At 51.6% G+C, this 27,020-nt stretch overlaps 1 protein-coding gene across 4 annotated transcripts in view; it reads right to left on the reverse strand.

Moving 5' to 3' along the window:
- Positions 1–559: 559 nt before the first annotated feature.
- The window catches only part of C2H10orf71 (chromosome 2 C10orf71 homolog), a 52,603-nt gene continuing 26,142 nt past the window's right edge, over positions 560–27,020 (reverse strand). For 2 of the 4 annotated variants that reach the window (XM_063087846.1, XM_063087845.1), the window contains 2 exons: positions 11,868–11,971; positions 560–5,723 (listed from right to left, as the gene is read on the reverse strand). In XM_063087846.1, coding sequence (XP_062943916.1) covers positions 1,262–5,575 — 4,314 coding nt within the window. In that variant the 5' untranslated portion in view covers positions 5,576–5,723; positions 11,868–11,971 and the 3' untranslated portion in view covers positions 560–1,261. Of the gene's footprint in view, positions 5,724–11,867; positions 11,972–25,759; positions 26,041–27,020 lie in introns of those variants that run through there. The other 2 variants (XM_063087844.1, XM_063087847.1) reach the window with 2 other exon arrangements.

Genomic DNA, 27,020 nt, shown 5'->3' on the forward strand with positions numbered 1-27,020 from the left:
CCTTTGCCAACAGAACAAGGACAGTGCTTTTGCACGGTCCCCTGGGACCTGGACAGCTCGGTCCCGATGGCTGCTTAGGTCTAAACAGTGAGGGAGGTGCTTTTTGCCCCCGTCTTTCCCATAGAATAAGAATTAAGAGGCCTCAGCAGAAGCCATCCAGGGGAAGCCCACCTGGACCGCCCTTCCCAGCACTGCTGCCTATGGTGGGACCTGCACTCAAATCCTCAAAGGCGCCGGGTTGGTTGTTACAATACTCCTTGCGTTAGTTTAGATTCTTCCCTCCAAATCCCCAAAGACTGGGGACTCAGGAAAAAAGTTTCTTTTTGAGTACTGGGCCGGGTACTGGCACCAGCTTAGGGCCTGACCCTAAGAAGGCATGGTATGTAGGGAATGAGGGGGACCCTGGGGCTTCAGGAGATGCTGGAGGCAGCTTTGTTCACAGGTGAAGACCCTACGTGGCCTGCAGCTGCTTTATAAGGCCTGGAGGGCCGAAGACCCTTTTCTCACTAGCTGAGACCCCCACCGCCTTGTGCCGACAGAAGAAAGACATGAGTCCAGGGACAGAACCACATCTGCAAACGTGTTTCACTTTTTAAAAGGCAGCCTTTTCTTTATCAGAAAATAGCTTTCAGAGGCTAGTTTCCTTTGTGAAGAAAACCCATTCTATGCAAATAAATATTTCTGCAAAATTGCCTTGGGTCAGTCCTCAGATAGTTCTGCTGAGGTGACCTGGAAACCCACTGCTGTGTCCAAGGTGAACCAAGGTGAAGCACCCACCAACCCTAGGAGGGGTGTGGTGGGTGGTCAGCCTGTTGGGTGCTCCCCGCCCACAGCAGGGCTCAGCATTTCTGGGGGTCTCAGGGGAGCCTACCCTTGAGAAGGAGTGGGTGGGATGCAGGGGCAGAGAGACCTTTAGGGATCAGGCCTGTGGTGTCCTGTACCACACCCAATCTGGTGGCGGGGCCAGAGAAGGGCGGGGGAGGCCAGGACAGGAGGAAGGGAGAGGAAGAGGGGACTGGAGTGGAGCAGATCTGGGAAGGGACACAGAGGGGACCGCATCATGCAAGCAGCGCCCCTCGTCAGGGAGCCTTCAGATGGGGCTGTCTCAGAATCCCACTTCCTTTTGGGTTTTAGGGATCTCAAATGGCCAAGTATATGTCGATGTCTGTGTGTGCGTGAGCGGTTGCTTGTTCTGGGGGAGAGGGAAGGAAGCTCTTCTGGGTTTATTTGGGGCTGAGGGTGAGTCAGTCTGCTGTAATTCTCAAGAAATGCCTTCTGTGGCAAAGTCCTCCAGGTCGTCGGTGGAGATGATGTCCAGGCCCGGAGCTTCTGCGCCCTGGTCTTCCCGGCTCGGGGGAGGCCCGAGGGGGCGCTGGCCTGCAGAGTGCCAGGTGGAGTCGCCCTGAGGCCCCGGGGCCGGCTGCAGTCCAGCCTCGTGGGCGCTCTGGGGCCTGGCCGTGGGGGGTCGCGGGCCCTGCCTTAGGAAGGTGGGGGCGCTGAGCTGCGAGGAGCAGCGCAGCGGCATCAGGGTGGTCACGGGCACGGGCCGGCAGCCGGCATACAGCACATAGGGAGCCGCGGGGGCGTCCGGCGGGGGCGGCTCCGGGGAGCCCCCCTGGGAGGATGGGACCGAGACCTTGACATACTTGCCGGTCTCTGGGTCATAGAAGGTCTTGATTTTCACCTGGAGCGGCAAGTCGAAGACAAAGTACTCTCCAGACTGGGGATCCTGGAGGACCTTCTGGGTGGCAGGGTAAGGGGGCAGGGGCGTGAGGGCTTGGGGACCCCCGGGCCTCCGCCCGGCAACCTCGGAGAAGAAGCCGGACACGGAGTGGCGGTGCGCGGGAGGGGGCAGGGACCGGACCGCGGGGAAGGCGGCGCGGGGCCTCTCTCCGGGGGACGGCGGCCTGCGCTCCGCGCGCTCCGGGTCCCCCGGCCAGGGCTGCGCCTCCCGGGGCTCGCCGGGCTTCTCCTGAGCCTGGTCGGTCGTTCTCCTCTTGCTTGCCAGCTTCTTCGCCCGCCGCAGGGCCTTCTCCGTCTTGGGTGGGACTGCAGGGGGCTTGCCGGCCGCCCTCTCCAGCTGAGCAGGGGGCTCCGGTGTCTCAGGGGGGCCTGCCGAGCTGGGGGCCACGTCCAGCCACGAGCCTCTCGGGGAGAGTGTCCGGGGGTGGTCTGTCCACGGCTCGGGCTGGGGGTCGGTGCCCGCCTCCCACACCAGGGCGTGTGTCACGTCCTCCCGCCGGGTGACTCTAGCAGGGCCGGGGCTGGCCCAGGGGCTGGCGCTGGGAGGCTCCTCGGGCAGCAGCCCCGGGTCGCAGGGGGCCTGGGAAGCGTCGTCCCACACGCTGCTGGCGGCCGGGGAGCAGGCGCTGCTGTCCCCCAGGGAGCTGGGGTTGGGGGAATTCGCCACATCTCCTGGGACCAGTTTTCTCCTGGGGGGCCTTGTTCTGGGTGTAGACAGAAAGTGACTTTTGAAATCTTGTGCTTGCTCTTCCCAGCAGGTTCCAAGCTGCTGGGGGGGTGGCTGGTCTTCTAAGTCGCCCTCGGGTAAAGTGATGGTGGGGATGTGCCACGGAGCCCCCAGCTTGCTGGAGTCTGTGGAACTGCTCTGGCCGTCCCTCCTCCCGACTTTATGTGCTGCCTCTGGGGGGAGCTTCATCCCATCCCCCCCTCCCACCAGTGATGGAGATGGGAGATTCTCCGTCGGGGCTGGCTGGAAGGCCTCCATCCTGGCCGTGCTGGACACTTGCCCAGGGTCCTCCGTGACTTCATAGGCCACCTGCTTCAAGTGTGTGCCCCATGTGTTTGCGGGTATTGGGGTGCCAGTCATTTCCTGGCTCTTGGGGGCACAGAGAGCAGCAGCCTCGCCCCATCCTGGCCTTGGCGATTCCTCCTCTTTGTGACTGCTGCCCAGCGGGTCCTCTGAGGACATGGTCCTCAGGAGAGGCAGCATGATAGGTTTTATTACAGGGGTAGCTCGGAGGGTGTTGTCCTTAATAGTAAACAGTATGTGCTTGTTCGTAGCGGAAGCTGGTGGGGGGGTAAGGTCTTTGGCATGTGACAGGGCTGTATCCTCACTTCCCCCGATCCAAGAGCCTCTGAAATTAGCTTCCTCACTCCATGCCTCCTTTCTGAGTCTTCCACCAGCTAAAGTTTCCCCTTCTCTTTGCAGCGCTCCCCCCTTGCTGTGGTCTTCCACGCACGTGTGCCCGTTACTTAAGGCACGGTACTGTGGCTCCTCTTTCCCCACCACGTCTTCCTTCCCTTCCTTCTGATTGTCACCTGCACTCATGTCTTTCCTCCTGTCTTCCTGCTGGCTCTCGGTAAACCATGTCTTCTGCTGATCGTCAAATGAGGCAAAGGACTGATCTGAAGAGCTGGTGCTGAACTTGGCCTTACTTTGGAGGGCCGGCATAAAATCAGACTGGCTGTCGCTGTAAAAAACATCCTCCTCCTCAGGAGAGAGGGGCCCTGGGGACAATTTCTGGTTTGAGTGTGTGTTCTGTAGTCCTGCCTCTCTCTCAGGTTCTGTCTCTAGGGAGATGGATCTCCAGGGCCCATTCTCTAGCTGGTGGGTCTTTGCTGTCTCTGCAGCCTTTTCAGCCCCAGCCTCCCTATCGCAGAGCTTCAGGGATAGGTGCTTCCTGGGGCGGGGTTCTCCGGAGTCTGGACACCAGCTGGACCTGGCGGGGACCATCTCCAACTCTTGGTTGGTGTCCTCTTCGTGACTGCTCCTTTCGGCGGCCTCCCTGTTGACACAGAGGGGGACCTCGGCGGTAGCTGGAGGTGAGCTAAGGGTTGGGTAGCTGTCCGCAGAGGACTCACTGGGGTCATCCAAAGGGTCCTTCTGGGTACTGATATGCAATGCAGGAGGTGCATCAGCTGGTCTCTCCGTGGAAAGCTGATTTGGGGGGCTTTCCTCAAGCCTGTTGGAAAGGACGATGCCATTGCTCATGGGTTCTTGCTTGTGGTCTGCCTTACCTCTGGTTTTCTCATCGAGGCCTTTCAAGAGAGGTGAGGAACTGTATGTGCTCTTAACACGCTTCCGCACATCCTTGAGGTTGAACAGCAGGCTGGGGGCTTTGGACTTGTAGCTGTCTCGCGACTGACATTCATCGGGCTCCTTCTCTTGGTATCCATTTAGCTGTCCTGGAGGGGATGGGGTTATGTCCCCGGGCTGTCTGTCTGATGACTCCAGGGCATGCTTGGTGGGTATTATGGGTGTCAAGAGTTTACTGATGTTAAAAGGAGGATCGTAATGCTCACGAGGATCCACAGGCATGTCCAGAGCATCATTTTCTGGAAATTGACCCTGGGGGTTGTGCTTTGTATACAAAGGTAGGCCTCTCCTGTTGGCTGGTCTTTCTTGCGAAGCATCTTGTAGATTTTCTTTTCCTCCTTTGCTAGTCTTTGGTTTCCTCCATGGGGGCTGCGTTGACTTCACCTGAGGCTCAAGCTGTGAGCTGGAAGCTTTTCCCTCCCCAGTGAATACCTGGGTTCCGGGATCCCTAGACCCCCAGGGTCCAGATGTGGACAGAGCCCCTGCTGCCAGTCTGTTTTCTTCCTGACAGCAGCTGGCCCGGACTTGGCAGGGAGAGACTTTACGCTCAGGAGGATGGGGTTCTCGTAGCAAGGGCATGTCCTCATAATGTCTGGGAGCTTTGCTTTCTGGGATGGTTTCAGCAGTGTCCTTTCTCTGTAGCAGCTTTGGTTGGTGGGTGTTCCACGACTCAAAAGCACTATTTTCACTGTGCAGAAAGGCGCCTTTCTGCGCCCACTCCTTGCCTCTCCCAGGCTGCCCCTCGGCTGGCTTGTGGGGTGGGGAGGGGAGCTGCAACTCAGATAAATTGGCCACGTTGTCAGGTGTGGGGAGGAAGCTGCTGGAGCTGTGACAGGCCACTTCAGGGTTTTTGGGACAGTCCTGTTCGTCATGCTTCCTGCCAGGCTGGTGGCTGTTCTGATGGATGTTGGAGACTTCGGCAGGCACTCTCCTGACTGTCAAAAAAGCAGAATCAAAACAGAAGTTGACACTGCTTTCTGGGAGAGGAGCAAATTTGGGGGGATTTTTCAGAGCCGGGGGCTTGCTAGTAGGAGGCCTGCTGTCGCAACATTGGCTCTCAGTCCTGTCGAAAGATTTAATTAATGATGATACTTTGGAGATAGGCTTGTTGCTGCTCCTCAGGCCAGAAACTGGCACTTCCAGTCTCCTCTGGGCCGGTGTCAGCGGGGGGCTGCTTTTGGGATATTTTTCCTCCCCTTGAACGTACTTGGGGAGCTGTTGGAAGGTGGCCGCCCAGCCTGCGTGCTCTGTGCCTTGCGATGGTAACTGACTCCAAATGCCACTTTTCCTGTGGGTGTGGCTTACTGTTCCCTGGTGAAAAGTCCCAAACACCTGGCGGTTGATATCCGGGGACAGGGCCAGATCGGAGTCGTGGAAGGATGTGTCCTCTGAGATGCACAAGCTCCGAAAGGCCCGGTCTGTGAGGCTGCTCACCTCCCTGTCTGCGTCATCCAGCACGCTGCCGATGCTGGAGGAGTCGCTGAACCCATCTGTACACTTCTTGCTTCCCTGCATTGTCTTTGGCTACAGGAAGAGCGCCGCTGTTGGCTGTGGGTGCGCCTCTGCTGATGACTCTGGCGAGGGTTAGATGCAGCCCTCTTCCCACAAAATTAGAGTTTCTTGTCAACCAGATGCAACTGCAAAGTGAGGATTTTTTTTTCCTCTGCAAAAGAAAGAAATGCAGGGTGTGAACAGGACATCCAACATAGTAGCTCTGTGCAAAGACAGCACACTCATCCAGGTGGGTAATGGTACCTGTGATGGTTAATTTTACATGTCAGCTTGGCTAGCCTATCATACACAGTTTTTGGTCAAACACCAGTCTAGATGTTGCTGTGAAGGTCTCTTTTAGATGGGATTACCATTAACCTTAGTAGACTTTGAGTAAAGAAGACTACTCTCCATAACGTAGGTAGGCGTCATCCAATCAGTTGAAGGTATTAAGAGAAAAAAGACTGACGTTACAGGCAACAAAAGCAAAAATAGAGAAGTGGGATTACATCATTCAAAAGCTTCTGCACAATGAAAAATAAAATAAATAAATAAATAAATAAATAAAAGTTACAAAAATGAAAAAGCATGCTACAGAATTGGAAAAAATATTTGTAAAATAATCACTGCCAAAAACCAAGTACCCTGATTTAAAAATGGGTAAAAGAACTGAATAGAAATTTCTTTCTCCAAGTAAGACATACAAATGGCCAATAGGTACGTATGTAAAAAAGGTGCTCAACATCACTAATCATCAGGGAAATGCTAATCAGAACCATGGTGGGATGTCACCTCATGCCTGTTTAGGATGGCTGTTATCAAAGAAACAGAAGATAACCAGTGTTGGCAAGGACATGGAGAAAAGGAGGCCTCTGTGCATTGTTGGTGGGAATGTAAATTGGTACAGTCACTATGGAAAAGAATATGGAGGTTCCTCAAAAAATTAAAAATTGAACTATCATATAATCCAACAATCCCACTTCTGGGTAAATATGAAATTACGATCTTAAAGAGATATCTACATCCATGTGTTCACTGAAGCATTACTCACAATAGCCAAGGCATGGCAGCACAATAAATGTCCATCGATGGATGAATGGCTAAAGAAATATGGTATATGCATATAATGGAGTATTATTCAGCTTTGAAAAAGAAGGAAATCCTGCCATTTGTCACAACATGGGTGGACCTGAAGGACATTATGCTAAGTGAAATAAGCCAGGCACAAAAAGACAGATACTGCATAATGTCACTTATATGAGCGATCTAAAATAGTCAAACTCATAGAAGCAGAGAGTGCAGTGATGGGTGCCAGAGGCTGGGGGGAGGAAGAGATGGGCAGTTATTGGTCAAGAGTGTTCAAAGTTTCAGTTATGCAAGATGACTAAGTTCTGGAGATCTTGGATGTACCCCATGGTTCCTGTGTTAACAATACCGTATTGTGTACTTGAGAATTTAAGAGGGTAGATCTTAAGTGTTCTTATCACACACAAACGAATAATAAATAGGGGATGGGAGGAAACCTGGAGGTGGTGGATATGTTTAGGGCATAGACTGTGGGGATGGATTCATGGGTATATACTTATCTCCAAACTCATCAAGTTGTACTCATTACGTATGTGCAGCTTTCTGTATGTCAGTCATTCTTCAACAAAATGGTTTAAAAAAGAAAAAAAAAAAAATTCTCAGGTCTTTGGACTGAGCTGTAACACCAACTCCTCCTGGGTCTCCAGCCTGCAGATTTCAAATTTGCCCACCTCCACAGTCTCATGAGCCAATTCCTTGAAATAAATCTCTCTGTACATGTATCTATTGCTTCTGTTCTTTTGGAGAACCCTGGCTAATACAGTTCCTGAAGCTCAGATATGTCATTTCTGCAGAGTCCTTCCCTGACACTCCATGAGGTAGGCCCTCTCTAGTGACTCTCTCACAGAGTGGGGTTTGTCATCTTTGTGATACTGAGCACATCTGAAGCTAAATTTACTTCTTTGTTGCCTATCCCTTGATTAGACTGTAGATGCCAGGAGCTGACGAACCACTGGGCTATCTATTCATGGACTACCAGAGCCACCTCAAGAGGATACAGTCTCCAGAGCCTGCACCACCCGGGCCTTACTCTCTGACCTGCCCTTGGGTGTGGCCAGTGGGAGATGCTGGTAGCAGCCCAGAGGGAGGGGTAGCCGGCGTCCCTGGCATCTCCCCCAGCCCTTGCTGTGGTGCGGATCCAGGTGATGCTGTAGTCCTCTATAACGATGCCCCCTGCCCCGGGCTCTGACTCTCACTGGGCTCCAGCAACATGCTCCCCTTTGCTGTGCTGAGGATGGCTCCCACATTCTGTCTCTGTTGTAATGAATGTCCCTTCATTACATTCTCTTCTGTTTTTAAAAAATTGTGGTGAAATATATGTAATGTAAAATTTACCATCTTAACCGTTTTTAAGTAGACAATTCAGTAGTGTTAAGTTCGTTCCAGTGTTGTGCTGCCAGTATGCAGAGCTTTTTCATCTTGCAAAACTGAAACTCTGTACCCATTAAGCAACAACTCTCCATTCCTCCCACCGGCAGCCCCTAGCACCCACTATGATACTTTCTGTCTCTATGAGTTTGACAGCTCTAGGAACCTCATGTAAGTGATTGGATCATACAATATTTGTCATTTTGTGACTGGCTTATTTCTCTTAGCATAATGTCCTCAAGGTTCATCCATGTTGTAGAATAATTAGAATTTCCTTCTTTTTCAGGGCTGAATAATATTCCATATAAGTATTCCATGTATATACACCACACTTTGCTTATCCATTCATCCACTGGTGGACATGTGGGTTGCTTCCACCTTTTGGCTGTTTTGTACAATGCTGCTATGAATGTGAATGTGCCAGTATCTCTTCGAGACCCTGCTTTCCGTTCTTTTGGGTATATACCTAGAAGTAGAATCGCAGGATTATATGGTAGTTCTATTTTTAATTTTTTGAGGAACCTCAGGACTGTTTTGCATGGTAGCTACACTAATTTACATTTCTACCAACAGTGTGCAAGGACTCCAGTGTCTCCACATCCTTGCCAGCATGTGCTATTTTTCTTTCTTTCTTTTTTTTTTTTTTTTTGTGATAGGACCATCCTAATGGGTGTGAGGTGGTATGTTCCATTCTCTTTGGATCCTGTCTGAGGATGCTGTTTCCTTCTGGGGCCCGGAGCACTCCCACTGGTATGCAAACCTCCAACGCCTAGAACAGTGCCTGGCCCAGGGCAAGTGATAAGCAAATGAGCCCATAAAAAGTTAGACAAAGTAGCAAATATTGACCCTGGAGTGGGCCCAAGTGGTGGGAGCCTGGGACAGTGAATGTCTGGCAGGGTGCTGTGAAGTCCTCAATGACGGATGAAATATTGTCAGACAATAGCCCTGACAGCAGCAGCAGCAGCAGCAGCAGCAGCAGCAGCAGCAGCAGCAGCAGCAGGAGCCGAGGAGCTGACCAGGTATCCCTCCTTGCTTGGCTGGCCTTGGTAATGAAACTGTCAGTGCTTTAGGGGACGGAGGATGAAGGTGCCCCCAGTGAGGAGTTGGGGTGCATGTCAGGAGTCCTGGGTCCTGCCTGGCTGCACATTCCCTTGCTGGGTGGCTGTGGGCTGGCTGCTGGTGGCCTCAGTATGTTTCCCTCACAGACGTCTGTGCTTGTGTAATTCTGACATTCTCTCTGTTTCCATAGAGTGGGGGTCACATGGCCTCTTCCAAGCTCGGGAGGTTAGGGACAGTGCCCGAGGGGTCCTGCAGCAGCCGAAGCCACTGGGCTGTCGGTGTTGTCTGTCTTTCTCCCAGTTGGCTGGCCTTCACTGGGGGCTGTCGTTTCCTGTCTCTGGACCACAGCACTCCGGTGAGTTTCCAGGGCTGATTCATCGGCAGCCTGATGTGCATTTTTATGAATGAAGGAACTGAGCTGTGGCTGCTGGAGAAAAGACAGGACCCTGCGTTCTGCGAACTGAATGAGCTGATGAGGAACCACCGAGCATTCTGGAAGGCCTCTCCTTACACACATCTCTGCCCCGCCTTGAAAATCGGGCTGCTTCTTCCCAGAAAGCACAGTCTCACAGCAGAACGTGCTTTTCAGAGAGTCGCTTGAAAGGGGAGAGCATCAGTGCAGGTGGTTGGGTGGGAGGCAGACCCTGCTGGCTGGCCGACCTCACACCTATCTGGACGCCCCCTCTCCGTCACCCACTGCCGCTGCAGAAGCTGCAGAAGCCAGACGCTCGCATCCTCAGACTCCCACGCAGCTAGGTGGCCAGGGGCCATGGTTCAGGTTACAGGGATGGAAGCAGCCGGATGTCTGGAAAGCTCTTGTCTTTCTGATCAAAGGAACAGTCCCTGTTGCTTCCTTTCTTCCTACTTTGAATGCAGACAGGAAGCCTGAAACTGAGTGGGTTACTTTGCTAGGCCTGCCATGACAGAGCAGAGGCTCCTCACCTTACGATGGGCTTCTGTCCTGATAAACCCATCTTAAGTTGAAAATATCGACGGTGATGCTGCATTTAATACACCTAACCTACTGAACATCACAGCACATAACCTTGAACGTGCTCAGAACACTTACATTGGCCTATGGTTGGGCAGAGTTGTCTAATGCAAAGCATATAAGTGTTGAATACCTCATGGAGTACTGCACTGAAAGTGTAAATGGAATGGCTTCACGGTACTTGAAGCACGGTTTCTATGAATGCCTATCACTTTTGCACCACTGTAAAGCAGAAATATTGTAAGTCAGGGAAAGTCTGATGGCTTAAATGATGGAAATGTATTGTCTTGCAGTTGCAGAGGCTGGAGTCCAAAATTGAGGCATCAGCAGGGCGTTCCTCCTGAGGGCCATGAGGGGGGTCTGTGCTGGCCTCTCCTCGGCCTGTAGACAGCATCTTCTCCCTCTGTTTCTTCACATGGTTTTCCCTGTGTGTGCGTCTCTCTCTGTCCACATCTCTCCATTTTATAAGGACATCAGTCATTCCAGATTAGGGCCCACCCGATGACCCATCTGAATGAATTACATCTGCCACCACCCTATTTGCAAATAAGGTCACATTCTGAGGGGCTGGGGGTTAGGACTGCAGTATATGAATTTTTGAGGGACACAGTTCAACTGTAATGTGAAGGCATTGCCTTTGCAACCCTGGGGAGCAAGCAGTGCAAACTAAATGCCAACCTGCTGAGGGGGGCAGGTGGGTGGCCCAGGTCTTTGGTGGTACTGCTGAAGGTGATGGGTGGACAGGTGGGTGGCCTGGGTCCTCAGCGGCACTGCTGAGGGTGGCAGGTGGACAGGTATCTGGCCCGGGTCCTGGACAGAACTCTGGAGTATGTATTATTGGGGGGTGGGGTGGGAAACCTTAGTGGCTTTGGCCACTGTGAAGTCAGATTTTCTGCTCCTTGAGATACAGTCAGGGAATCTTCTGGTGTCCTGAATGCTGGGATTTTGATTTTGGTGATGACAAAATTCAGTAATATGGGGGTTTTTACATTTCCGCATCAGAGGATGAAAACAGGGTAGTTAGAGACCTAAGTTTAGAATCTTAGAGTCAAGTGAACAGTTCCTAGCAAATTAAATAGCCCCTACTGTTAGCAAGTTTTGCTATTTTTTTTTTTTTTTTTTGGAACATTCAGCTTTCATCCTCCTCCTCTAAGTTAAACATTGACGCCTTTTGGGGAATTTCCTTTCCCTGTGAGATTTGAAAGTCTTGGTGGGGCTGTCAGTGAAGGTGCCTTGCGATGCTCTCCCTGCGAGTGCACACGTGAGACCCAGAGCACGCTCGGTGACTGTACTCTTTCTCTTGGACGCACGGGGGGTAGAAGAGTGCATGGGCACCGTTCCCGGTGGTGGAGCCTTCAGCACGCTCTGGGGCTGCCTGGTCCCTGACCTTTCCTATCCTGGACCTTCAGCCTTCACCCTGAGTCTTCAAGACTTCCAATTTCCTTTTAATAGTTATCCATTCTGCTTCATGTGTCCAGTTTTTTCCTGTTGTTTGTGGCCAAAGAACCCTGACTGATCTTGTGTTTACATCATAATTGCAAACAGTGGTGAAGGGTGTTCACCAATCTTCAGAGCATTCAGAAAATAACCATGTTCCTTCTGCCTCAGGAGAACAAGAGATCACTCCCCCACCCCGCCCCATCACCACTTGCTAGCTTTATTCAGATATTTTCTTCAATCCTGATTGATATACCTGGAGTCAGATGGGACAGTCATTAAGCTGGCCTTATCCCCCGCTACCCAGGGGTGCCCCTCCGCATAGTGGCCAACAACAGGTGTTTCCAGATGCTGGTTCTTGGGTCGGTTCCATACCTGTTAACAGCAGTGGGAGCTGCAGGTGCCTGCCTCACTGGGTTGTAGGATCTGCAGTTTTAAAACTTCTTTTCGTGCCACTATTTGATGTCATCACTGCCCATCTAGAAAGAAGAGGGAAAATAATTTCAGTGGAACCCCACTGACCAAGCACCTGTTCAGTGGAAAAAGCATCCTTACACGTCAGTAATGCCACAGTGCCGCTGGCTTTCAACTTTTATTTTTAGATCCATGTTTGAACTCAATAAAATTCCAAACATAGGCATTTTTGGTGAAAACCAACATAAGGTCAATTTATATCCTTTCTAATATTCATTAATTTGTCCATTGTACAAGAAATCTTTAGAAACCTGTTTCAAGCCTTTGGAATTTCTAATACTTTTGGTGCAGTTGTGAATTACTTTTTTGCTAGTGAGATGTGACCAGAGGCCCTTTTCCCACTGAACTAGGACTTCGGTTTTGCAGTGGAGAGAACTGGAGCCGGCAGACCTGAGTCCACTCAGGGAGCAGCAGCAGAGTGTTCCATTTATTGTTGGCAGGAGGCTCGAGTATCTACTTTGACAGCTTAAAGAACAGAAAGCTGCCCAGGAGAATTTTCAGAGTGCTCAGAATGAAGTGTAAACTAATTAAAATAAATCTACTATGCAAATTGTAAATGCAGACCATTGGGGCTTCCCTAAGACCTTACCCAGCTTGTAGCTCCTGGATATTAATCTAGTCCAAGGTGGTATTAATAATATTAAAAATCATAACTGGACTTTGTGAGGTATATTTCTTTGGAGAATCACAGAGTACTTTGTGTCTCCCACCATACGGTGAGGCCCATCCCTGCCTCCCCCGGCATGCTGGGGTTTCCTCTTCCATGGCTCAGGCCGCGTTGTCACAGGTCATCTATCGTAACCCATGTGTTTTAGGAATTAGTGATTACTTCTTTGCCTCCCCAGCTAGAAGGAAAGTTCTTTGAACCCAGAAAGGGAGTCTTACATGCCTTAATATACTGAGCACGTCATTGTAGAAGCTCAATACATGTTTGTGGCAATGCTCTGAGTTGAGTATCTTTACCCTATTTTTTTTTTTTCCCCTGGAAAGCAAGCTGAGGCACAGATGAAGAGGAGCAAGATAAAAGACATTTTATTGAGAAAGACCCCCGGCCTTGGGTCTTAAGGCTCTGTGAAGAATTCACATGGACCCATTTGCCTCACTACATACTAGCCCACTCCACCGGCTGCAGCTCCACTGAGCTGACTTAGGGGTGAGGATAAATCCATCTGGTGCCACGCGTGGATGAGACGTACGTGTAGAATGACCTGTGGCATTTCTGTTGTGGATGCTTAGGGGGCCTGTTGCTCGGCACTTGGGCTCTCCCTAACCAGGCCTCATGGACTGCCTGTCCTTGCTGCTGGAATGCTCTCTCCAGAGGCCAGAGCAGAAATGGCCTTGCTCCCTACTTGGAACCATTTGAAGGCAGTCACCTGAATTGGTGCAGTCTGGCTCATAGAACACCTTTAAGATAAAGGGGTACGGTTACCTTTAGGTAACATGATTGAGGATGGATCGCACATGGCCAAGCCGTGTTATAAATAAGGTCTTTGGAATCTGGTCTAACAAATGCACAGAAACGGAAATGTATTTATTCATGGCATGCTAAGTTCCTATTTATGTCCATGGCCTGCAAAAGGCTGTATTCTCTTGTGCTTTCTCCTCACTTCCATTGTTTCCCCAATCCATTTTGCTCTGCCTTTGGTTACCGCCCCCCCACCCCGGTTGCTGTTTGGATGGGTGACTTTTCTCCTCGTCCGACTTTGCTTGCAGTCCAGGCTCGTGGCCAATGTCCTCCCAAGGTGCTCCCTACCTCTGCTCTTTTCTTCCCTCTCCCTGTCTGGCTGTTCAGTCCTGTCTTCCTCCCCTTGACTGCTGGATTTCCTCTGCTCCCAGCCCAGGGGCCTTTCTCTTCTTGCTCTGCAGTCTTGACACCGTGGTCTCAATGAGCATCCACTTGCTGATGATGTGTCTGAGCCACTGGTCTAGCTCCAGCTCACATCTCCACTTGTCCACTGGACAGCTCTACGTCTCACAGCCCTTCATGGTTAAAGTGGAGCCCCTGAGCTGCACAAGCCAGTTCTCTCTCTGGGGATCCCAGAAACCTGAGTGTCACCTGTGACTCCTCCCGCTCCCTCCTCCCATGCCTCCCCCCCACCCCATCCATTTCCAAGTCCCATGAGTTTTATCTTTCGAAGGTCTCTACCCCTGTATGCTGGTCTCCATCTCCATGATCACTGTGTGGCCCAAGCTGCTGTCACATGTCCCTTGGGCCACTGCAGGAGCCCATATTCATTCCTGCACTACACCCAGAAGCAGCTTTGAAAAATCAACTTCATTCACGTCAACCTCTTGCTTAAAACCCTCAATGCCTTCCCAGTTTTAAAGAATGAAAACCAATCTCTTTAGCAAGGATCCTTTCTTTCCATCCTCATCTTGGAGTTTCCTCCCCTCACAGTTGGCTTTCCAGACACCTTGGCCTTTTCTCAGCTTCTTCAACATTCCATGCTACTTCCTGCCTTGGGGCATTTACACATGTTACTCCCACTGCCTGGAATTCTTCTAGTCTGTCTTTTCCCTGTTACCTGGTTAGCTCCTACACATGCTTTGCAGCCCAGTGCACATGTCCCTTCAACAAGGCAGCTTGCTCAGGCTATCTCAAGTGCACCTGTTACATACTTTCGTGATAGGCTACACCCATGTCCTTTGCAGCTCTTATCACAATTATAATTAAGTATTTCACTGGGTGGCTCATTGTTTAATGCTTGTCTCTCCTGCTAGCCTGGCTGCTTCAGTGTGGTAGGGCCCATGTCTGTCCAGCTCTGCAACAAACCTGTTTTCATGTGTCACAGTGCACAGCACAAGAGACATCTGTTAAATAAGTGAGCAAATCCCTCCATCCCTGTCATGATATTATTTGCACTATTGATTGGCTGAGCAGGATTTATTTTATTGAAAGTCAATTATAGCCAATAAATGCAGAATTATCACAAATTTCAATTCATGAACTTGAATCCAAGTGGATTTTATTTACTTTTTGATTCTAAGCCCTAAAATATATAAAATTTGCTTGTGGTAAAAGATGGAAGCAGGTGGACGGGATTATTCTCAGAGACTGTACACAGGCCGGCTGGTGGAAGGCATGCAGGTGAGCAGCATGTGCCATTTAAGTTAGGCTGGTGTTTCAAGGTGAATGTTGGTTAGCATTATATCAAGAAGAGATAAGAAGCAAGTTCACGACTGCATTTCACTGTTTGTCTCATTGCTCTCAGTGCTCCCAGTTGGGGGTGGCTTTGAAGCCCTCTGGAGGGCAGGTGTCCACAAATATTTGTTGAGTATGTTAGCTGGGTTTATGGCCACATTGCAAATGGTCATTGAATGATATGTTGTCTAAGTGATGGGTGTCAGCAGGTGAAATGCTGTCCTCTGCCTCATGTAGCGCAACAACCTGCAGAGCTCGGCAGCACTGTTAGGTGGGCTTCCAGCACTCCATTCTCTGATGCTGGATGCCGGCCAAGGTCAAGCTTGCTTTGGGTTGAGCCTGCAAGACACCAGAGCACACAAGGGGACGCAGGATCACGAGGCAGGAATTAGTGGTCTGGACTTTCCAGGTCAGCCCCTGGGGAGGGGCAAGGAGTCTGGTGACACCCCACAGTGAATATATGCATGGTGTGAACTGGGTGCACATGTGCACTGTCGCTGTGAGGCAGGGAGAGTTACACCCCAGGAGGTGTTTTGTCTTCTCCGATTTGCAGAGCCATCTTTCTGAGTCAGAAGATACCGAACAAATCAAATCTGAGTGTGCATCCTCATGGAACAGCTTTTTCTTGAGATGAGCACAGTCATCACTAAATCCTCACTCTTCCAAAATATTTTCTTGCCTCATGCTTTTTTTCCATGTCACGCTGCACAATGCTGTTGAACTACTGTGGACTAGAATGTGCTGCTCTTTGCAGATAAACTGTTCTCTCTCAATCCCTTGCATGAGCCTCAAGGCCCTCTTGGTGGGGGAGCTCGATCCCCCCATGCTCTCCCCTCCCTTAGTGCAGTGACGGAGCTGGAGAACCCACGTATGTCCTGGAGCAGCTCCTCTGAGTGTAGTCCCTCTAACTGGACTGGCCCTCTCTGTCCCCTGGCCACAACTGCTGACCTTTTCCTCCTCTGTTCTACTATTCCCTGTAGATTTTTTCCTCTTTAATCACTTGCACTGCTTATTTCACTTTTTTTCTGCTGGAACCCATTTCTCCAACTAGACTTTGAGATCCTTGGAGTGAGGTCTCTGGCCTGGTCCGTCTTTGACTGACGCAGTGCCTGGTGCATGGGGGTCGCTGGTAAATGCTTTCAGCCGCTGTTGCTGAGGGTGCTTCTTGGGCTGCAAGGAGGTGATGACAGAGGTGTGCTGTGAGCGTGTGGTGTGCTGACGGAGAAGGGCTCATGACTCTGCTGCCCCTTGTTCTCCCGTCTTCCTCTTGGCAGCCCACCCAGACCTGAGAGGGTCACACCACCCACCTTCTGTGGGCCCACTCCAGCCCCTTGTGTCCCAGGCTGTGAAGACAGGAAGTGGCCGGTGGAGGGGACTCATACGTGTCAACCTTTACATGCCAGGCACTATTCCAGAAGCTCCACACACAGCTGCTCTTCCAAGCCCCACAGCTGAGGAGTGTGGTGGGCCCACAGAACCAGAGCCCTGATCAGGGACCCTAGAAGCCCCAGCTCAGGGACCACGATCACTCACTTGGCTGTACACTATCAGCTTCACTTTTGAGATGAGACAACGCAGCCTCAGGGAGGTGAAGAGAATACTCTACAACTCACAGGTGGCGAGTGACAGCTGGGCTTGGGACGCTGGTCTGCGTGGTCCTGGGGTCAGCACGTGGCAGGGGAGGGAACAGATGGTGGTCTGGCATGGCCAGGCTGCCAGACTGAGCAAATTAAAATATACCCAGTGAAATGTGAATGTCAGATAAACAGCAAATATTTTTTTAGCATAAGTATGTCCCATGCAATGTTTGGTAAAGACTTATCCTAAGAAATGATTCATTGTTTATCTGAAATTCCAATTATACTGGACATCTTGTTTCTTTATCTGGCAACCTAAGAGCCTCACCACCTTTCAGCACCCAAAGTGGGTCACAGTCAGACGAAGCCAATATGGTGAGTAAGTACAGGGATGACACAGTGATGACAATGGCTTGTGCGTGCATGTCACTCTGGTGACACACTTTGGCATCCATCATCTTGTTTGATCCTCAAGACCCTTTTGAGGTGGGTTGAGTAGGTCTTATTGTCACCATTGTCTATGTGGAGAATTAAAGGCACAGAGAGGTGCAGGCTATTGCCCAGTGTCACACAGCGTGAGAAGAGGAGGAGAACTGGGGCTGGGATTCAGGTCAGGTTCACCATTTGACCACCCTGTGCTTTCTCCAGGATGAAACCCCGAATCTCTGACTCCTGGGCTCAGGCTCCAATGGATGTCCTGGGAGGTGTTGCCAGCACTGCTTGTGGGTCACGGGTTGGAGATCACGGGACGATCAAGGCAGAGGTGGAGAAAAGGAGGGTTTTCATTTCGATTTCACATCACATCCTGAGGAACTTCTCAGCTCAGTTGTTCGTGGCAACCCCAGGAGTGGAACTGCTGGTTCTGCTGGTAACAATGGGTCCCTCCTGTCTGAGGAGGGCTCTGGCTGTGGGAGGCTGTGGTGGCCGGCCCAGCAGAGCTGGAGGGACGTCTCTGCAGGTGCAGGGCACGCTCCTAAGCTGCAGGGCATGCCGTTCCATTCCTCTGCTCATCTCTGCTCGTCCTTCCACAGGAAGCCATTGGGGTTTGCTGTGTTGCTGGGTTTGACCGCTTGCCTGCAGTGTGGTTTCTGAGCCCAAGATCCTTGGGTGAATTTAATTGCCTTAATTGAATGGTGTTTTCACTTCTCAGTAGAGGGGAAGCAGGAAGACTGTGGAGATGACAGGGGTTGGCTTTATCACACCCAGAAGGCCCTAAAAGTATGGAATTGATTCCTCTTTCTCTCTTTTCTTGGTTGTTTCTTTGAGGAATTGAATCAAGCATGTCTTAAGGGGTGGTTTGGTGTAGTGAACTGTGACAGCTCCCTGCCTGTGCCAAGCCTGGAGGCCCCGTTCTAGCCCATGAATGCGAAGACACACAGCCTCCACCCCCACGCCACACTGGGCACCTTGCTCTGGACCTGTGACTTGCTGGTCAGTCGTGGGCCAAAGTCTTCACCTCTCTGTGTGATTGTCCTCAGCCCTGCTGTTTCAGAGGGAATGACTGTCTGTGTTCTACATTTTGTGAGGTGAATGTCTTGGTCAGCCTGGTCACCATAGACTGGTGGCTTTGACAGGAAGCGCTCACTGCTCACAGTTCCGAGGCTGGGGGGGGGCTCTCTTCCTGGCTGTGGACGGACACCTTCTCGCTGTATCCTCATGCAGCAGAGAGAGGAAGCAAGATCTCTTGTTCTCTTATAAATGCACTAAAACCCACTCATAAGGATTCTATTCTCATGACCTAATTATCCCCCACAGGCCCCGCCTTCTAATACCATCCCGTTGGGATGGGAGTCTCAACCTGTGAATTTCGGGGGACACAAACATTCAGTCCACAGCCGAGAAGAATGAAATGGCAAACTCAACTTCCTCAGTGGGGGTCCTCAGGAGACGGGGCAGGTATCTCTCAAGTGTGCATGGGTGGCAGGCCAGGCCCTCCATGGCATGTGCCTGCACTCACTCCTCTATAAAACTCTGTGGGGTGGGCCTCCCTCCGCATCTGACAGCTGAGGAAACCGAGGCTCCCTGTGGCCCTGGCTCCTCGTTATAGCTCAGAGGTGCCCCGATTTGCCTTTGTAGGAACAACTATGCTGGCATCAAAGGCACAAGAAGAAGCAGAAAAGATCTGGAATGGGCCTCAGGTGACCCCAGACAACTCTGCTCCCCGCTCCCTCGTCTTTTCCAGAGCTGGGGGGAATGCTGTGCACTCCCCGCTGCCGAGGCAGAAGCTGGGAGAACCGAAGGGGACGCACTGGCTGAACGGTCTTGCTGCTCAGCCTTTTGACCTTCTGTCCTCCTTGTTAGACCCAACCCAAACTCCGGGGCCTCATCTACTGCAGGCCAGGCCTGGGCAGCCACCAGAGGAGGGACACTCAGCTCTTCCAGAAACTCAGGGGCCACCAAAGTGGCAGGTTCCCCAGGGTCTGGGTGCCGATCCTAGCACTGCTCCACCATCACTGAGGATGACCTCAGCTAAATGCCATCCAGTCTGTGAGCCTTAGCTTTCTCATCTGGAGAGCGCAGCTGAGAGTACCTTGTGGAGGGGTTCCTAACAGGGCTTCTCAGCCCCGGCACTGCCGACGTTGCCAAAGCCTCCTGGGGGCAAGCTCGCCCTGGCTGAGGACCACTGTTATGGAATTGGGGAGAGAGTGCTAGCCCTGCGTCTGCCACCTGGCTCATTCATTCATTCATTCATTCCTTCGCTCTTCCCTTCCACATGTTCCAGGGACGTCTTGCCTGAATTCTGCAAAATGGCAGGAACTGACATGAGAGAGGAGTCAAACAGGTGGTTCTGGGCAGTACAAAGAGGTGGAGACCTGGTTCTAAGGTGGTGTCATCTGGGGCTGTCACTTAACCGCTACACCTGTAAGATAGGACAATAATAACCAATCCACAGGGCTGCTCCCCACACTGGAGAGGGCTGGGGATTGGTCCCTGAGGCAGGCGCTGCCTGAAAGTCTCTGGGTGCCCCCCAGTCAGGGGGACCCTGTACCCAAGGAGGTCCAGCAAGCCCCTGAGCTTCACCTGCCAGGCTGCCAGAGCAGAGGTTTTCAGACTTGTTTTCCCTCCACATGCAGTAAGAGATACATTTACACCATGGCACAGAACATGCTCAGAGACGTATATACACAAAAAGGAAAACTTCATGAAGCAAAATTTACCCTTCTTACAGGTACTGCTTGGATAAGTCCATCCTATTCTATTCTAATCTATTCTAGTCTTTCCATGTTAAAACCTATTGGCAACTTGGTGAATAATTTCAGGACTCAGTAATGACTTATAATTTGCAGTGTTGTTTTATAACTGTCGAGAAACTAGGCATCCCCAATTAGGCACTGTTTATGACTTCCCTGTTTGCAGAGATGCTAGATTTTCATCTGGATGGACAGTTGGAGACCCTGACGCAGTGACTGGCAGGTTCTGACCATATTCACGTCGGGGAGGGGAGGAGACCTCCCCAGGGGGTGGGTCCACGGACTGGGTCTTGCCTTTCTGCCTCTGGGCTGTGTTCCAAATCCCCTCAAAGTGCCTGTGCCTGGCACTGGGTCATTCATTTGTTAAATGAATGAATAGGGAAAATCCTCATTTATACCTGGTGTAAGATAGGTACCTTATAACTCAGTGTTACTGATAAATATTTATTATTATATAATTAATACTCACAATGACCTCGAGAGGCAGGAATTACTCTTGTTCTGTACAGAGGAGGAATGTGGAGTCCAGAGAGGTTTAACACCTGGCAGTGTGGGGCTCGTACCTGGGGCTGCTGTGAGGGTTCCCTGCCACCTACATTGAAAGAGCCCCCTCCAGCAGCTTCTGAAATGCCTGCTGCAAGTTGAAAACCTCTGTCCAACACCACCCTGACACTTAGGGGAACCACCCCGCAGCTCCTGTACTCCGGTTCTTACCCTCAGGTCTCCTTGGAACTCTTCTTAATGCCTATGGCCCCAGAATGTCCTTCTGTTCCCAGCACCCATCACACCTGGGTGCACAGACCTTGCAACCTTGCCTTGACTCTCACCGACTTGCCCCTCACCAATGGCTCTCTGATTAAGACCTTTGGAATCAGACAGACTTTGGCCAATCCATTCAATTTGTCTGAGCCTCAGTCTTGTTTTGGTGACCTCATGGCTGATACTTATGGAAGTCCCTATGGATTATGAAGTGGTTGTTGCAGGGACAATTGTAACTAAGGGACTGGACTCCACCTTGGAGAGCCCACTTAAGGGGCTCCTGGAAGAAGAGGCATTTGGATTTGTCAGGAGTGGGGGAGTCCCTCAGCCCAGCCCCTGGTAAGACAGCCAGGCAATACAGGGAGGGAACCCCCCTGAAAGAAGCCCTGGAGTGTCCCAGGCTTGGCAGAGAGAGGAGGTTCCAGGCAGGACGAGTGGTGGGTGCTGCAGAGTCTTCCACACTATCTAGGACCCAATTCCCCATTTGTAAGCTGTTGCCACAGGATGGGTGCCACAGGCAGAAAAGCAGAAGGGCTATCACTGAGCATCAGCACCCACTGGGCAGTCGCAGGCATCCACCTGCTACTGAGCTCCTGCTACCTGCCATGCATTCTCTATCTGTAGTTTTGCTCCACAGCCACAGCATCTGGCAAGCTAGGAAGGGCTGGTGCCAAAGGCATTTTAGGTGGAGAAATTGAGGGTCAGAGAGGTTGAGAAACTTGCTCAAGGTCACACAGCCAAAGAGAAACAGAGCCAGGACTCAGACCCAGGTCTCTGTGCTACATGGCTCTGCCCTCTTGAATTCAGGAGAGGCAGAGAAGCAGGCAAAAAGGGGCCATCTGTGAGAAACGGGCCTTCACCAGACACCGGATCTGCCAGTGCCTAGATCTTGGACTTGTCAGCCCCTAGAACTGTGAGAAATAAATGGGTGTTGTTTGTAAACCACCCAGTCTATGGTATTTTTGTTACAGCAGCCCAAACGGACTAAGGCAGAGACCTTGAGTTTTGAAGCAGACAGGGCAGGGAGGGAATCCCATATCCACCGTGGCAGTAATAACATCCACCGACAGGATCGCCGAGTGCATCCACAGTTTGTACAGCATGTGGTAGGTGCTCACTAAGTGCTGGCGCTCTTCATTTGTGATCCCCAGATGGGGGTAGTGTAACCTAGTGGGAAGGGCATGGACTGAAGCCAGACCCCCTTGGGTTTAGATACCGGCTGAACTAGTTGCGTGTGGCCCTTTGCAAATTACAAAACCTCTTAGTGCCTCAGTTTCCTCATTTGTGAAATGAGACTAACATACTATCTGCTCACGGGTTTGTTGTGAAGATGAAGTGGCTGGCACCTAGCAACTATTCTATAAATGTCACTGTCATCACCACCATGTAACCCTGTCAATCCAGAGCCAGGGGTCCCTAGAGTCACTAGGATGGCTTTGCCTTTCCCCTGCACAAGGGGGAGAGAGAAGCGAGGTGAGCCCTGACTGACCAGAGCTCCTGGAGGACGTCCCTGTCCTTGGAACCTCCTCCTGGTGTTTGCCTTCTTGTGTCTGGCTCATCTGCCTCGGTGACCCACTTGTTTTCCTCATTGCTTTGGATGTCCTTTTGCACCTCAAGTGCTCAGGAGCCTTGGTGTACGTATGACATGGCATGTCATGCCCCTTGAAAAACATGTCTTCATCTCCTAGGTTGTAACCCAAACCAATATGGAGAAATCTTGCAAGCTCAGTTACAGTTTAGACTCCCGCCTTTGCCCTTGAGATTTAAGATCAAAGTTCAGTAAGTGTGTCCCCAAAGTTTTACCCCTCTTCTCTTCCTTGGGAGTGGCTTGGGTGGGTGGGTGGGGTGGAGCAGGGCGCCCTGGTGGATGCCGGTGTGTGCTGAGGCGTTGCCATGTGGGTGGGGACATGGCAGGGCCCTCCAGGGCCAGGCCCTCTGACCCCAAGTGCTGAAGGTGCTCAAATCCATGACCCTCAGCGTCACAGGAGGGAGGTAATCACAAGTAATCATGCGTGTATGTCCAGTGGTTACTGTGGGGATGGGGTCGGTTCTGCATGGTTCCGCTGCTCTCCCTCTGAGTGATGAGTGTGAATCGGCCGGACTCTGAAGCAATGGGCTTTCTCTTTGCTGACCTCTGGGAGGTACAGACCCAATCTGGAATTGAAGGAGGGAAAAAAATCTCCCAACAGAACAGTCGAGAGGAGAAAGCAGTTCTTGCTGCTCATTTAAAGCTCACAGGATCCTTTGAGATAGGAGATGTTATTATTCCCATTTTGTGGAAGAGAAAGCTGAGGCCTGGGGGCTTGCTGAGAAGCACAGAGCTGGCCTGTAAATCCAGATCTGCCTGTCCTGTAGCCCCTGCAGTGCCACCAGGCTTCCAGGGTCAGCGCGGAATCTCTGCCTGGCCCCGGGCAGCTTCCTGAAGGTCTAAGGAGTTGGGGTGAAGGCCCGTGTGCCTTCCAGGCATGCTCGGATTTCCCAAGGAATATTTTGACTCTTTGGTTAGTGGCCTCTCAGGGAAAGGAGGGACCAACTAAATCAAGGGAAGAGAGCCTAGAGCAGGGAGGCCTGAAGGAGGCGCTGGGCCCCTCTGAAGCCACGTGTGGGCTCCTCCGTGGGATTTGGAAGCCCTTCTGGAGCCCTGGCTGCGTGCGCTGGGTTCATGTGCTATCTGGGCTGAAGCCTCAGGGCTCGGTCAAGCAGAAAAATGGGACTCTTCCTGCTCCCACGTGCCATCGTCCAGAAGAATGTCCCGTTGCCCATCCTAGTAGGAAGAGGAGGTCTCTCAAGTTCTGGGGAGAAAGCCGTTCGTGGTTGATCAGGTGTTCAGACCTCCCCTGAGGCCAAAGGCTGGGAAGGGAATGCACTTTGCACCAAGCTGTCTTCAGTCTTCCACCTGAGAAGCCAGCTCAGCTGGGGGCCTGCTCTGCCTGCACCTTGGCATCAGAAGGCTGCGTATTACTCACACCACGTTCATCACACACACTGGGAATGTTCTAGAATGATATTGACAACTTCCGTTGTGGGGGACGCATCCCAGCATCAGCGTGTGCTCCATGCGCTCCATTTTTGGGTCCTGATCAGTGTGCCTTCACCAATTACTTATCCTCCCTGCTGCAGCACCCCCACCAGCTCACGTCATGCAACCGTCAGGGAACCAAGGGGGTTCCCAAACACCACTAAGAGGTGTTTTGGGTTTTTCCAACTCACTAAATGAAACAAAAGATTGAGTTATAGGATTATGGATTGGCCAGATTTGATGAAATGGGGTTTAAACCTTCAAATGGAAACAAAACGAAGACCCACTCCAGCCTCTGTGGGCCTGCTGGGAAACACCATTGTGTGCCCCTTCAGGCGGCCTTCTCCTACAGCAATTTGCTTCGCTCCAGTAACCTTGGACAGACCTAGTGAAACCCTAAGAGCCAGCGAGGAAGATGGCCCAAACCATGGCGCCAACGGCAGGTTTTGATTACTGAGATTTCTGGCAGAGACTAGAAGAATAGGGCTATTTCAAGACATGGGGCTGCCTCTTTCAGTAAGGGTCTCCAGGGCTTGCTTAAGGTAAGGAGCAAAGAAGCAGAAAACGCAAAGACACTTGCCCATATCCCGGCGAAAAGGCATCTGGAGGGACACACTCTTCTTCCAAGGATACAAGGTCTTGGAAAAAGGCCTTCCCTGTCTCCTCCGCACACCTCTGCCCCCAGTCTCCAGGCCCCGCTGCTTCCAGGACACAGAATTCCACCAGCACCCCTTCCTCCCCAGCATGCACAGTTACTCCCTTCCCACCGAGCTTCTGGCCACCCAAGAGTAGACATGATTGTTTCCAGGGGCAGACACGTGTTGGACTTAGGTCACCCGGTGATGGCTATTTATAAATCAAACCGATAAGCACAATCTGCCCTGCTCAGCCCAGGCCACACGGACACGCTGTGCATCTGGTGACTCCACAGCTAGACTAACTCTTGTGGTGCCACCATAGAAAACTGAACATTTCCTGTACCAGCCAGACCTGAAAAACAGGCCTGGGGAGGGGCAGGAGGCTACAGAGCCAGCCAGCCACTGGTCCTGAAGAGTCCAGCTCTCAGGCTATTCTAAGAACAAGACCTTTCACTGCCTTTTCTTCCCCTACTAAGTTGACCCATCTCATGAAGTGTTGTACCACAGGGATCAGTAAACTATTTCTGTAAAGGGCCACATGGTGTTTTCAGCTTTGTAGGCCATAGGGTGTCTTCTGATACAGTGTGAGAGCAGCCATAGACAATATGCAAATGAGTGAGCATGGCCACGTGCCAATAAAACTTTATTTACAAAACTGGGTCCCCAGCCCGCAGGCTGTAGTTTATCAACGGCTGCTGTAAAGGGAACTAAAATGCTGGAAAATGGAACTTCATTTAACTTCATTTAACATGCGCATTTGTTTAATCTGCTCTCCAGGATTCCTATACTTATGGGGGTATTTTAAAGTCCTAAATCATAATATTTCTTAAGGCTATCTAGCTTTTCATACATATTAAATAGGACTCTTGTCAACAATCAATTTTCCTCCATGAGAGAGAGAGAAAAAAAAAAAAAGATGGTTTTAGATTTGGCCAAACCTGCCCTGCAGAAGTCTGGTTGGGACCCCCCAGAGAGTGCGAGAACGGGCAGTCTCTGGAGGGCTTTGTGTTGGGGACACACGTGTTCACAGAGTCCACAGGCCAGACTGTCCCAATAACCAATTTTGCTCTTTGTATCCGCTGATATGACCCAGTCTGGCCCAGCACGGGGAGACAGGAGGGCCAGCTCCTCCAACTCCACTACCATAAAACCTGTGACTACGAGGATCCCCCCCATTTGGCAACACGGACCTGGGCACATCCACAGGCACTCGCTCACTTGGATGACACGCAAAGACAGAGTTACACATATATGTACCACATCCTCTGTACATGGCCCTGTGGCACATCCAGCACTCTGAGGACCTCACCACCCCATGTGTCCTTGCCACCCACACACCACCCTGCACAGGACCCTGGCACCAAACGACATCCCCAACACACCACTGGCCCAGAGCGAATGCCCCCTTTGCCTGGGCTTGAGCCTCCCTGCCTGAGCCAAGGAGCTGGACAAGTGTGTGGACTGTACCTTCTGCTGACTGCGTGTCCCAGTGCTTTCTCTCCGGGCCTCCCCAGGAACAGGAGGGACCCAACTCTTCCAGCAGCCCACTGGGCCCAGCAGCCAGAACTCCGTCTCCTCTCTTTAGCCGGGCCGCCCAGGGATGAGAGCAGAGTGGATTCAACACCCAAACCTCCTGTTTCTCACCAGCCTGCCCACCTGGGGAAAGTCGGCGACCAGGAGCCGGCCAGCCTCTGGAAGGCCGAGGAGCTTGCCTACATAGTGAGCCAGCCGGGGGAACCAAGTGGTGCAGTCACCCTGCAACACCCGCCTGGTGTCAAGTAACAGTCAGATTAAACAAACGGCCTCAGCGGCTATTTTTACATCCAGATCAGCCACGAGTAATAGATAACTTGGGGAGTGAGAAATTGCTGGGCCCTAACCACGATTCCAACTTCAACCCAGGACGATTTCTAAAGCTATTCCAGCACCTAGAGTCAAATAAAAATATCCCAAGGTGGGAAGGGAAGCATTTGTTTAGGGAAACATTAAAAGCAGGAGAGCTTGTGTCTTGGAACCGGTGCTGGAGGCTGCTGATGTCCCGGGGCAGAAATAGCCCGTTTCATCATCACCCGCCACGGCCTGCATTCCTCGAGTAAGCGCCCCGCTGCCGTGCTTTTGGAGCAAAATAATATGCTCAGCTGCGGGCTGGGGGAAGGCTGGGCTGGGCTTCAGGGTGAGAGCGGGAGAAGGATATGAAATAATTGGGGAAGAAGCAAGGTAAAGTGTCCACTCAGTGAGCTCGGCCACGGCACGCCCAGTGGTTGGCAAGGCCCGAGTGCCAGCGTCCAGGCCACATTCTGCCAGGCCAGGGCTCTCCTCTCTGTCTCTGGGAGGCGCCGGCCCCTCCATGACCCAAGACAGGGTCACACCTGCCTTCCCAGGGGCTGCTTTCTGTCTTGGCCTGGGGTCACCTGCTCCTCACACTGCCTGCAGACCCCAAACTACTTCCACCCACTGTACCAGCTCCTGGGTGGCCCTCTGTACCCTGCCCAAGCTGGCCCTGTGAGAGTCTGCTCACTGCCAGGATTTCATGCAGAGTTTTTTTCTTTCTTCCCAGGAGCCCTTTCTCATACTCCTTTGCCCTGCCTTGTGGCCTGAGAAGGCAGAGGTGACAGGTCCCCACCTGGTACGCTACTCTGCGTGGTGCTCAAAGCCCCTGGATGTCTGCAGAGAACTGGATGAAAGCACTTCAAAATGTCCGTGGAAAGATAGAATTAAAAGATAATGT

Source organism: Cynocephalus volans, chromosome 2 (assembly GCF_027409185.1).
Source record: "Cynocephalus volans isolate mCynVol1 chromosome 2, mCynVol1.pri, whole genome shotgun sequence".
Lineage (NCBI taxonomy): Eukaryota > Metazoa > Chordata > Mammalia > Dermoptera > Cynocephalidae > Cynocephalus > Cynocephalus volans.